At 44.9% G+C, this 12,572-nt stretch overlaps 1 protein-coding gene across 4 annotated transcripts in view; it reads right to left on the minus strand.

Annotated features, from left to right (window-relative positions):
• Positions 1-3,960, minus strand: part of TRIP11 (thyroid hormone receptor interactor 11) — a 62,078-nt gene extending 58,118 nt beyond the window's left edge. For 2 of the 4 annotated variants that reach the window (XM_073895750.1, XM_073895749.1), the window contains exon 1: positions 3,422-3,953. In XM_073895750.1, the coding sequence (XP_073751851.1) occupies positions 3,422-3,560 (139 nt within the window). In that variant the 5' untranslated portion in view covers positions 3,561-3,953. Of the gene's footprint in view, positions 1-3,421 lie in introns of all 4 variants that reach the window. The other 2 variants (XR_012379132.1, XM_073895751.1) reach the window with 2 other exon arrangements.
• Between the last annotated feature and the right edge of the window lie 8,612 nt (positions 3,961-12,572).

The following is a 12,572-nucleotide window of genomic DNA, read 5'->3' on the forward strand; positions in this document are numbered from 1 at the left end:
GTCACAGCACTTTAATGCCATAGAAATAACTTCTCTGATTTACAGTTTAAATCAAAAGAAAATACAAGTGACATCCAATAAAGAAAAGTGACAAACCCACTTTTCTTGTTTTGAAAATCACCAGGTGCAGGTGCTTCTGTGGTTGTTTATACTTCTTGCTTGAACTCTGACAGGATTGTCTAATTGCTACTCAGAAGAGAACAAATTATAATCTAGTCTGTTTAGGAGGGTCATTGTTAGAAGCAGAAATTGTTTCAAAGAGGGATAAAAATAGGTTTATGCAACCCTCCTCTCTTACCTCCCTCCAAAAACCCCCCCCAAAAAAACAAAAAAACCTGGTCTTTTTAAGAATAAAGGGGAGATATTATGCAGACCAAAAAAATTCTTCCTCGCTGAGGGAAAACAAAAACAACAGCTACTCTTTATTTTTTTTTTTAAGATTTTATTTATTTATTTGAGAGAGAGAGCGCACATGAGAGGGGGGAGGGTCAGAGGGAGAAGCAGACTCCCTGCTGAGCAGGGAGCTCGAGGTGGGACTCGATCCAGGGACTCCAGGATCATGACCTGAGCTGAAGGCAGTCGCTTAACCAACTGAGCCACCCAGGCGCCCAACAGCCACTCTTTATTAATGCTTACCATCTGCTAGGCATTTTACACTCATGATTTCATTTAATCCTCCCAACCCCATGACAGGTATGATTACATCTATTTAACAGATAAGGAAACTCTGCTTTATGAGGTTAAGTATTTAAAAATTTGCCAAAGACCCACAATCTATAATGCATGGAAGTGGAATTTCAACCCATGTCTAATTGAAAAGCCCAAGTTTCTAACCCTGATAAATCAGTACAGTTTTGGTACAAGAGTAACTTTCTGGTATGTACAAATATGTACTTCAAGCTGTACCAACAGTGCTATTTTGAAACTGTTATCTTGTTCACTGCTGGCACAGGGTAGACGCTCAATAAATACCTGTTAAATGAATAAATGAACTGTACTCTGACCCTTTAAGTGATTTATAAAATCAATAAATTAGGTGTCAAGCAAGTCCCATTTTAATAGAAAGGGAAATAATAAAAGCATTAAGCAACTTTGCAGATTTTTAACACTCAGCAATTTTTTTACTTAGCATCTACTAGGTACCAAGGAAGGTGCCAAACACTGGTAATATAAGGATAAAAAAATATATATAGTCCCTATCCTGGGCATCAAGAAAAGAGGTAAATTATAACTCAACATGGTAAGTGCTCTCAAAGAGAGATCCACAAGATCACATGCAATCAACTCAGCCTGCCATGGACTGAGAATGGTTTCACCAAGTACCTGGCACGCAAGCAAAGTCATACAGGAAAAAACTGTTTTCCAAGCAAAGAAGGGTAGAGGAGGAAGTAGAAAAGGAAGGCCCTTCCATGCAGAAGCTTGGAGTTGTGTAGGGACTTCTCAAAGTTCCATGTGGCAAAAGCTCTGTGTGCAAGCGCATGTATGTGTGAACATGCATATGTATGGCAATTTGGAGAGAAGAGGAGGTAATAAGAGGTAAGACTAGAAAAGGGAGGTTGACCTCAGGATAGGTTTCTGGTCTCCCAAAACTAAGAGGTTTGGATTTTATCCTGTAAGGAACAGAGCTAAAAGATTTTAAAGCACCTATGTTTTAGAAAACTGGCAGCACACAGAAAATGGAAATGGAGTACGGAGAAATGGGTGACAGGATGGGAAGGAGAAAGTGCATGGGAGGGGGGGTTCTGAACTCAAGGAAACGGGTAAAAAAGGAAAGGACGAATATAAGAAACAATTCTGGCAGAGAATGAACAAGATTTGGTGACCAACTGGAAACAGGAAATGGAAAAGAGGCAAAACAAAGGTGACAACGATTTCTAGTTCAGCAGATTGGGGAGATGATGAAACCATTAAGAATGAGAATACAGGAGTACATTTGACAGGAAGAACAAATGCATTCCACCTTAAGCCCATAGGACAGTCAGGTGGGGGGGGGGCATCATATTTTCTAGGAATAGCCAACTGTTTTCCCCTACCTAGGCTACAAGGAGAGACTAGTCATTTTCCATGTCAACCAGCTCTTTTCTGTTCTAAATTTCAAGGTCACACGATCCTTTACCGAACACAGGGAGGGAGAATCCCTTTCACTCTCATCCCCAACCTGTCCCACCTAATGCAACTCCCACCCAAGGTGTACTCCAAGCAGTAAAATGGATTTCAGCAGCTCTCCAATGCTTTTCCTTTCTAAAGACAGAAATTCTAAATATACTTTTTTTCCTCAAACTATGTTTCTCTACTTCAACCCAATAAACTGGAAGTTTCAATTATATCAGGATAAAAAAATAAACCAGGATGCTAATTAATTTATAAGAAATAAAATTATCCAAGGAAGTGCTCTCATCCAAAAGAGCAGCCCATCGTCTCTGGGGAGGCAGACTTCCACTGAAATTAAAGTACTCTTGGGGCGCCTGGGTGGCTCAGTCGTTAAGTGTCTGCCTTCGGCTCAGGTCATGATCCCAGGGTCCTGGGATCAAGCCCCGCATCGGGCTCCCTGCTCCGCGGGAAGCCTGCTTCTCCCTCTCCGACTCCCCCTGCTTGTGTTCCCTCTCTCGCTGTCTCTCTCTCTGTCAAATAAATAAATAAAATCTCTTTAAAAAAAAGAAATTAAAGTACTCTTTAATTAATAAAGAACTCTTTAGATCTAAATACTACTTGCGGAAAGAAATGTCAAGAAATCAAAATATTAACGTAACTATTACTATGTAACTCTGGGTCACTATTCATTAGTAAAACAAAACAAGGACTTCAAAAATGAGTGAAAGTTGCTATGGATTGGTAGAGTATCTTCCTTGTTTTATTGTCGAAATGTGGGTAGAATGGGCAATTAGGCACAAAAATACATTTCAGCTGGAACGCTGTGTCACCAGAATAAGCAAAAACATAACTAACAGGAAAAACTTATAGCCATGTTTAACAATATATTCAAGTCAGAAAGGGCTTAAGATTCACTAAATATTTTAATGAGTTGTTTCAACTGTTACAAAACTCGAGGCAAAAAAGTAACTGTGTCACGCACAGATACTTTTTAATTGTGTCAGTATAAAGGAAAAGGATCAAAATCAGATCCGCCCCCAAGCTAAAGGCAAAGTAAGCGGTGGGCGTGGAAGAACCAAACAAAAATAAACTACTCGATGTAGGAGCGGTTTCCCTCCATTCTGAGATACCCACAGTATTCAATGGAAGAAGAACCAGAACTCTTCCCCGGACCCCAGTGTCTTTCATCAGAGAAAATCTGTTAAGAAGAGGCCAAAGAAGTATAACGAAAAAAGGGAGGACTGACACTCCCGACGGATGTAAGTGGGAACCGATCGGGGCGCTCCCAGGGTCCCAGAAAAGCACTCCCTCCCATCGCTCCAGCTGTTACCTTCCACTTCCTCCGTGCCCTCCATTAGCATATCCTTTGTAAAATTTGAAATCTGGTCAGTGAGGGAAGCCAGGCTGCCTCCGACTTGACCCAGAGACTGGCCCAAGCCGGAGCCGAGGCCCCCAAGCCAGGACGACATCGCTGCGGTTTAGAGAACGCGATGGTCCGCTCCGAGAAAATCGTCCAGCGTCGTCGGACGATCCAGCCAAAGCTCCTCGAACCGCTGCCTTCACGGGACCAATCCAAATCAAAACACTCAAGATTCGGTAACACAATGGGGTTCCTAGGCAACGCCGGCTTCGGGGGGCTCCCACCAACTGCCGGACTCTGCCTAGAAACGCAGAGGCCTGACCTGGGACGTTACCAGGGGCCCGTCTCCAGTGCCACTGTCAGCCCCGCGAGGCCTCTGCTCATTCCCACGACTTCCCAACGTCCAGGTTGGGCCACTTCTTCCCCTGTTTTAGTGACTTTCCCCAGCCCCGAGGGCAACTCCTGCCAACTCGACGCCGGCCGCCATGACACCCACTAAGAACGCGGCGACAGATCATAGAGAGGCGCCGCGCTGGCGTAGACGGGCTCTGCGGAGCTGCCGGACGTGTCCTTGGCGCAAGGGAGCATGGGATAGCGGAGGACCGAGAGCGGCGGCCTGAGGCCGCATACGTCCTGCGCAGGGGCAAGGTCAGCCTCCACGTAGCGCGCCGGCTTTGGTCTTTGAGGGAGCGGTCTCCAGAGCCAGGGGTGACGCGGCGGTTCCCGCCTGCGGCACTTGCCGTTCGGGCAGAGCCGTTCGTCAGTGGGTGCCTCTGGAAGCCGGCGTGGCCCGGGAAGCCCCTGAACCCTCACGGTGTCGGTGAAACCTGAGTGTTTAATTCTGACTACACGCGCAGCCGGCGGCGCAAGGGCACTTGGCAGGGTCGCTGCACTGCGCAGCAAGCGGTTTTACTTATCACAGTTTCGGTGTTGATTCTGCAACAGCCTGTCGGGCTGCTCTGTGCCCAACACTACGGTAGGAGCTCGGGATTCACAGAAAGGATGGGCTGCAAACTCGTGTCCAGGCAGGAAACACACGTTGGTTACTTTCTGTAGTATTTTTCCTGGTGGCTTTACAGCTCATAGTTGAAACCCTGCCTTCTCTGATATACCAAGAGCTTTGTTCATGAAGCCGATATAACCCATGAAGTTAAAGCATAGACCACCTTAAAAAAAAAAAAAAAACTCATTACAGGACAGCAGGACAACTTATTATGAAGAAATGCTGTTCTAAAAGAAACTCTCCTATGGTGTTGGTGGCACTAACTGTGCAAGTGCCCACCCCTCTCCCAGTCCTGTTACACGAGTGGGTGCACACAGCAGAGTGTCCTGCGAGGAAGAAAGGTCACATGACTTACAAGTACTTGCTGCAATGGTCTGGGAATGCATTACCCGGCCAGAGAGACTATCACGTTTTTTGCTTTAAATAAAAAGAATAGGTCTGCAGTCCTTTTAAGCATAGCACTACATATACTGGCCTCTTTCTCTTTGATTTTGTTTACAGGAGGGGTCACCGCAGATTACACTATTTGTGACTGGAACATTGGGAATGCCTCCACTGTTTAGAATCTGATGGCACCAGGCAATAGCAGCTCTCCCTGAAATCTGAATGCTTTTAAGAAGAAAATTGCATCCCATTCTGGAAGTGTTTATTAAATGTTTTATTTGTAAGACATCAGTGCCCAAGGGTTAGATGTGCAGACTCCAGGCCCTGACTGCCTGGAGCTGTTACTTATTAGCTGTACGACCTTGGGTGGGTTACTTAACCTCTCTGCGCATCAGTTTCTTTTTTGTAAAACGGAAAATGATAATAATAGTGTCTACTGGGTGGGGTCGTTAGGAGGATTAAATAGGGTAATATTTTTAAGTGCTTGGAACAGTGCCTGGTACCTGGTGAGTTCTATTTAAGTGTTTGTAAAGTTTCAAAAATGTGGCATACAGATGACCTGCAAGTTGATGTGTCTACCGTTATTCTGGGCATTGGGAGTACAGCAGGAGAAAAAAAAACCATGTAGTCCCTGGTCTCATGGAGCTTGCATTCTACTGGGAAGGGACAGATGATAAATAAAGTGTAATAAATATAGACAAGGAGTGACGACTGCTTGGAGGAAAAAAACACAGGGTCAGGATCATATGGAAAAGATAGGAGAGGGCACTTGTTATAGGAGGTAGTCAGGGAAGGCCTCACTGATAAGGTGATACTTGAACAGATACTCGAAGGAATTAAGAGAATGAGATATGTCAGGGCACCTGGCTGGCTCAGTCGGTGGAGCATGTGACTCTTGATTTCAAGGTTGTGAGTTTAAGCTCCACATTGGGTCTAGCGCTTGCTTAGGGGGGAAAAAGTGAGATATGTGGGTATATATGGAAAAGAGCAGTACAGGCAGAAAGAAACAGCTGCTGCAAAGGTCCTGAAGCAGGAGGAGGGTCCTTGGCAGGTTAGAGGATTAGCAAAAAGGCAGTGATGGCTGGAGCAGAGTGGGGTGAGGAAGGGTGATTAAGTGATGAGGACAAAAGAGTGGGAGAGCACCGATCACATAGGGCCTGGTAGGCCGTATTGTAAGGGCTCTGGCGTTTACTGAGTAGGATGGAGCACTACTAGCAGAGGGGAAAACTGCTTTGAACAGAGGAGTCACATAAACGTGGGACCTAACTGGGTTTCTGGACCATAGTGAAAAGTTTAGCTAGTGTAAATCAAGCTTTTATTGCCTACAGCTGTAAATTCTCTGGCGCACCATCCTATAAATTCATGTCATGCCATAAAGATACTGAAATTAATGAAGAAAACAAACACAATTCCATGCCTTTACATCATTTTTTAAAAAGACTTTATTTATTTGTGAGAGAGAATGAGAGAGAGCAGGGTCAGAAGGAGAAGCAGACTCCCCGCCGAGCAGGGAGCCCGATGTGGGGATCGATCCCGCGACTCCAGGATCATGACCTGAGCCGAAGGCAGTCGTCCAACCAACTGAGCCACCCAGGTGCCCGCCTTTACATCATTTTTAAAGTAACATAAAAAGCTATGTCCTAAAAGTTCCTTTTGGGGTATTTTTTTTTTTTCCTCTGGGATGAACTATGGCCCAAGAGACTTAAAGAATGATTCTGATAAATAACATGATGTTTGGGATGTGCTTCAAAATAATGGGAGCAGAGTAGATGAAACAGGAATTGCCAGGAATTGATCATTGTTGAAGCTGGGTACATAGAGGTTCATTATACTAGTCTTTTACTTATGCATATATTTGAAATTTTTTATAATAAAAAGTTAAAAGACATCCAAGTTTGATGAAGGTTGGGCTGAAGATCTCCTTTTCCTGCCAAATATCCCTGTAGCTAACATGGATGTTCATTATCACATAATGAGTAGCAAAACCAGCCCTGCACAATCAAACATTTCACATCAAAAAGAACCTATGAATCTGAGTGGCTCCAGGGGATGGGATCTAAGCTGCCTAGCTGGAATTCTGAACCTAGGATTTTTTTAAAGAGAGATCCAGCACACTATGGCGGGGGTGGGGGCAGGGGGCTCAGAGGCAGGGAGAGAGAATCTTAAGCAGGCTCCATGCCTATCACAGAGCCCCATGTGGGGCTGTCTCATGACCCTGAAATCATAACCTGGGCTGAAACCAAGAGTCACACACTTATATGACTGAGCCACCCAGGCGCCCCATGAACCTAGGATTTTTGAAACCTCAATAGCTAGAAACAAAAAAAGCAAACAAAAATATTATTGGCTGGAACCTGGTTTCTGTTTCTCAAGTGGTGGGATCAATACTTCTCCAGAAAAAAACAGTTCCTTTCTTGTGAGAAAACTGTCTAAATGGGTTTATTTATGCAAGGGTAAAGCAAAAAAAAAAAAAAAGTTTTATTTTTTAAGATTTTATTTATTTATTTGACAGAGAGAGACATAGCGAGAGCAGGAACACAAGCAGTGGGGGGTGGGAGAGGGAGAAGCAGGCTTCCCTCTGAGCAGGGAGCCCGATGTGGGGCTTGATCCCAGGACTCTGGGATCATGACCTGAGCCAAAGGCAGACGCTTAACGACTGAGCCACCCAGGTGCCCCCATTTTGTTTTATTTTAAAGATTTTATTTATTTATCTACTTATTTATTTATTTATCAGAGAGAGAGAGCACAAGCAGGGGGAGCGGCAGGCAGAGGGAGAAGCAGGCTCTCCGCTGAGCGGGGAGCCTGATGTGGGGCTCGATCCCAAGACCCTGGGCTCATGACCTGAGCAGAAGGCAGATGCTTAGCTGATTGAGCCACCCAGGTGCCCCTGATGCTCTGAAACGTGTTAATGATGTGTTTTGCGATGGGCTGTTTGTAGTTTCATTCATTATGCTGGGCATTCTGCAAACGCTTTCAAAAACCATGTCTTTTAGTTCTGCAAATTATTTGAAAGGGTGTTTTTGCTTGTTTGTTTTTAAAGATTTTATTTATTTATTTGAAAGAGAGAGAATGAGAGATAGCACGAGAGGGAAGAGGGTCAGAGGGAGAAGCAGACTCCCCACTGAGCAGGGAGCCCAATGTGGGACTCGATCCCAGGACTCCGGGATCATGACCTGAGCCGAAGGCAGTCGCTTAACCAACTGAGCCACTCAGGCACCTGTTTGTTTTTTAATTGATGAATGCCTCCTCTCTGGGGAATCTGCTCTTTTCAGAGATTTGTAATCAGTCCTCTTGATTTCAGTCCACATCTCACCCCCACCTTCCAAGATAGTTGTTGCTTTCGTTTCCTGTTTGCTATTGGGTGTGCTTCTCTTCAACACAATATTCAGCTTCCTCAGCTCTGCTCGCTCCTGTACAGACTTTCCATCTTTGCCCAAAACGCTACATCTTGCTTCTGCTGTTGCCTCGCTTAGCAGTGGCTAATCGTTCCCCGGAGTCTGATCTCCCCTTCGTGCACAGTTATTGAACCCTAACTTTTTGCCTGGATGCACGGTAGAGCAGAAAATGCCAGGGCCCCCTCCTGATCCCTTCATTCCTTTACCACTTTTGTGCACACCTTTTCTTGGGGTCCTTTCACTTTCAACGGGTGTTCCTGTCTGGCAGAGGACTGCCTTCAGGCTCCCAGAGCCCACACTGCCTGTGTGCCCAGAGATGCGGAAACAACCTTGTTTAGTAGAATTTAAAATGATGCAGCTCCCCTGCCCACGTTGTAACAACTCCAAGATGTGAATATACTGTGTGCAGCCGGACCTGTCTGCAGGATTGAGGCTTTGCTTATTGTTATACCCTTGCTTGGCTTCCTTTCCTTATTCCACTTTCTTACCCCACCATGCCCCTTCCCTTACTTCCTGGAAATACTTTTTATTTTTTTAAGATTTTAGTTATTTGAGAGAAAGAGTGCACGAGTAGGGGTAGGGGCAGAGGGAGCAGGAGAAGCAAGACTCCCTGCTGACTGGAGAGCCCAATGTGGGTCTTGATGCGGGGTTCAATGGGGGGCTCAATCCTGGGACCCTGAGATCGTGACCTGAAATGAAGTCAGACGCTTAACTGACTGAGCCACCCAGGTGCCCCTGAAAACACGTTTTAAAAAATTTTCACAGGAGGGCGCCTGGGTGGCTCGGTTGGTTAAGCGACTGCCTTCGGCTCAGGTCATGATCCTGGAGTCCCGGGATCGAGTCCCGCATCGGGCTCCGTGCTCAGCGGGGAGTCTGCTTCTCCCTCTGACCCTCTTCCCTCTCATGCTCTCTATCTCTCATTTTCTCTCTCAAATAAATAAATAAATAAATCTTTAAAAAAAAATTTTTTTCACAGGAATCCTCATCTTGGGGTCTGCCTCTAGGATGCCCAAGCTAAGACTCATGACCACCCAGAATAAAAACCATTTTATAGCTGGGAGTGGCCATGTGATTCAGTTCTGGCCCATGTAAATATAAGTGGAAATGGCATATGCAACTTCAAGGAGGTAACCTTAAAGAAAAGGCACATGGGGGCACCTGGCTGGCTCACTCAGTAGAGCATGTGACGCTTGATCTCAGGGTCGTGAATTCGAGCCCCACTTTAGGCTATAGATATTACTTTAAAAAAAAAGGGCGGGCACATGGCCTTCTTCCATCCTCCTTTTGCTTTCTGACTGTTGGGATGCAGATGTAATCATGGGCTCCGCAGCAGCTTTCTTGAACCATGAATTGATCTTAGCAATGAAGCCATCCATGTAAAGGAAGAATACAGAGAGCAGATTCTTTTAAAGTTTTTTTTAAAATTTATTTATTTGAGAGAGACACGGAGATATTGATAGAGAGCACGAGCTGGGGAGGAGAGGGAGAAGCAGGCTTCCTGCTGAGCAGGGAGCCTGACATGGAACTCGATTCCAGGACCCTGAGATCATGACCTGAGCCAAAGGCAGACACTTAACCGACTGAGCCACCTAGGTGCCCCCAGAAAGCAGATTCTTAAAAAAAAAAAAAAAAAAAAAAAATCTTTGTGTGATGCCCAATCAGCTCTGATTTCCTTAAGATGAGAGAGAAAAAACTTAGAGCTTATAAAGTCATATATTAAGTTTTTCTAGGACAACCAAATCTAAAGGCTGAAGTCTAAGTGAAGAGCTATGATATTGTTGCTCATGCTTCTATAATATGATGGTGTCCTGGACAAAAAGGGGCTGAGAGAGACAGAAGGAGAATAACTGGGAGATATCTGGATATTAATCTCTACAGTTGATGATGTGGATTAACAACCAAAATATGCTGAGATTTCAAAATGGAAGTATAATCGTCTGATAGTGATGAAAACAATTGCAGAGATATAAGAGGAAGAAAAACAAAAAGCACAATTGGGGAGTGGGAGCCTTGCCTGAAATCCTGATCTGAGGAATGTTAAGCAGTGTCTTTAATGCTAAAAATAACAGCCAGTTTTTTGGGTTGCTTAAGGTGAGCACTGGCATGCTCTTTGTTAGATGTAGTTACTAACCTTTTAAAAGATTATTTTTTCGGGGGCGCCTGGGTAGTTCAGTCAGTTAAGTGTCTGACTCTTGATTTCAGCTCAGGTCATGATCTCAGGGTTGGGGGGATTGAGCCCCGAGTCGGGCTCCGTGCTCAGCTGGGTGTCTCCTTGAGATTCATTGTCTCCCTCTGCTCATGCTCATGCAGGCACACACCTCTCTCTCTCTCTCGCTCTCTCTCTCAAATAAAGCCTTAAATTTTTTTTTAAAAGTCTTGGGAATATTCTAGAAAGAAGTGGGGAATATTTTAGAAAATGGAAGCAGATGTCTTGGTATAATGGCAAAAAAATACCATACACACTTATCTGTATTTATAAAAGCTTACATAAATTGTCTGCATCCTAATTCCGTCCTTCTTCACTACCTGGTAGCCTCTTTCAGCCTTCTCTCTGTTCCCCTGACACAAGCAGCCACCCCTCATCTCAGAGCTGCTGTGCTTGCTGTTTCCTCAGGCCGGTATCATGCCCCTCACCTCTGCATGGCTGCCTCATTTTTCAGGTGTCGGTGTGAAGGTCACCTCTGCAGAGGCCTTTCTTTTTTTTTTTTTTTAAGATTTTATTTATTTATTTGAGACAGAGAGAATGAGAGAGAGAGAGCACATGAGAGGGGGGAGGGTCAGAGGGAGAAGCAGACTCCCCGCCGAGTGGGGAGCCCGATGCGGGACTCGATCCAGGGACTCCAGGATCATGACCCGAGCCGAAGGCAGTCGCCCAACCAACTGAGCCACCCAGGCGCCCTGCAGAGGCCTTTCTTGAATCCAGTACAAAAACGGCTCTCCCTCTCAATCACACTCCATTACATCATCCTGTTTGTCTTCTATCTCACAGAACAAGCACAGTTCTTTACGTGTTATGAAGTTATGTTCCTTAAAGGTCTCCTCTGTGTAACAGCCAACCAGAATGCAAGGAGCATGAGAGCAAGGTATCTTATTCATGACTCTGTTTCCAAGGACCCCGAACCATGCCTGCGCTCAAATGTTTTGTTGAATGAGTGAATGAATGCCACAGTTGTTTTTCTCTAGCAGCCCAAGACAGGGTGGCAGTGGGTTCCCAACACAGAAAGAACTGGAACAATGGTGGGGGAGAACAGGGCACAGCAAAGGGTGTTAGTCCAGTTGAAAGAGTCCTCCCAGCAGGGGATGGCCAACAAACTTCTGGGGCTGGGATACCAAAAGAGAGAAGGGAAGGGGGTGAGGAGAATGTGAGGGAGTACCTGGGGGTGGGAAAGACCCGCAAGGAGGCCTGCTAGGACCACAGTGTGTAAAAGGGGACGTGTCAAGAGAACAGGGCAGCCTGACCCAAATTACTTAAAAAATGAACTTTTGAGCATTTGGTGACACAGATACAAAATGGTTAAAGGGTCCTCAAACATGCAAATCTTCAGGATAAAGACAACCCTCAAATTCCCTTTTACAAAAGATAAAGTTTTTAGCTAAAAGTTTTTAGCCATATAAAATGGTCCTTCGAATCAACTTATATTTCACGGGGCCCACAGGTAGGTGTTGATGAGATCAGAGCCATTTGGTGCCATTCAAAATCAATGAAATGGTCCTTTTAAAGCATTAAGTTACGAGGTTTTGCTAAGAAGATTCATGTAATCAATTTGAAAATTTTATATTTCAATATTTGTGCCCAATCATAATTAAGGATAAAATGGATATACAACCCTCATTATGATCTGAGGATTCTAGAATCCCATCAGTCCAAGTGGATTCCAATTACTGCAGTTGGATTCTGGTGTCCAGAGTTGGATGAGGAAAAAACAGCACTCATAAAAATTGTTACCGACATGGGATGCCTGGGTGGCTTAGTGGTTACACGTCTGCCTTTGGCTCAGGTCGTGATCCTGGGGTCCTGGGATCGAGCCCCGCATCGGGCTCCCTGCTCTGCAGGAAGCCTGCTTCTCCCTCTGACCCTCTTCCCTCTTGTGCTGTCTCTCATTCTCTCTCAAATAAATAAAATCTTAAAAAAAAATCAAATTTCAAGTAAAAATTTGGACTTAGTGTCTCTTAGAAAAAAGATGAGAGGTTCCAGTAATAATGGGTCCTTGGGCAGCCGTGAGCTCGAATGGAGTTATCAATGCTCCCGCCCATTTTACTCATCACTTGCAGCCCATAAAGCCATGCCTCTCAAACTTGAATCTGCATGTGAACTCCCTGGGGGTCTTATTAAAAATGC

Source organism: Callorhinus ursinus, unplaced genomic scaffold, assembly GCF_003265705.2.
Source record: "Callorhinus ursinus isolate GAN/ISIS: 27379988/994484 unplaced genomic scaffold, GSC_fseal_2.0 scaffold8, whole genome shotgun sequence".
In the NCBI taxonomy this organism is placed as follows: Eukaryota; Metazoa; Chordata; class Mammalia; order Carnivora; family Otariidae; genus Callorhinus; species Callorhinus ursinus.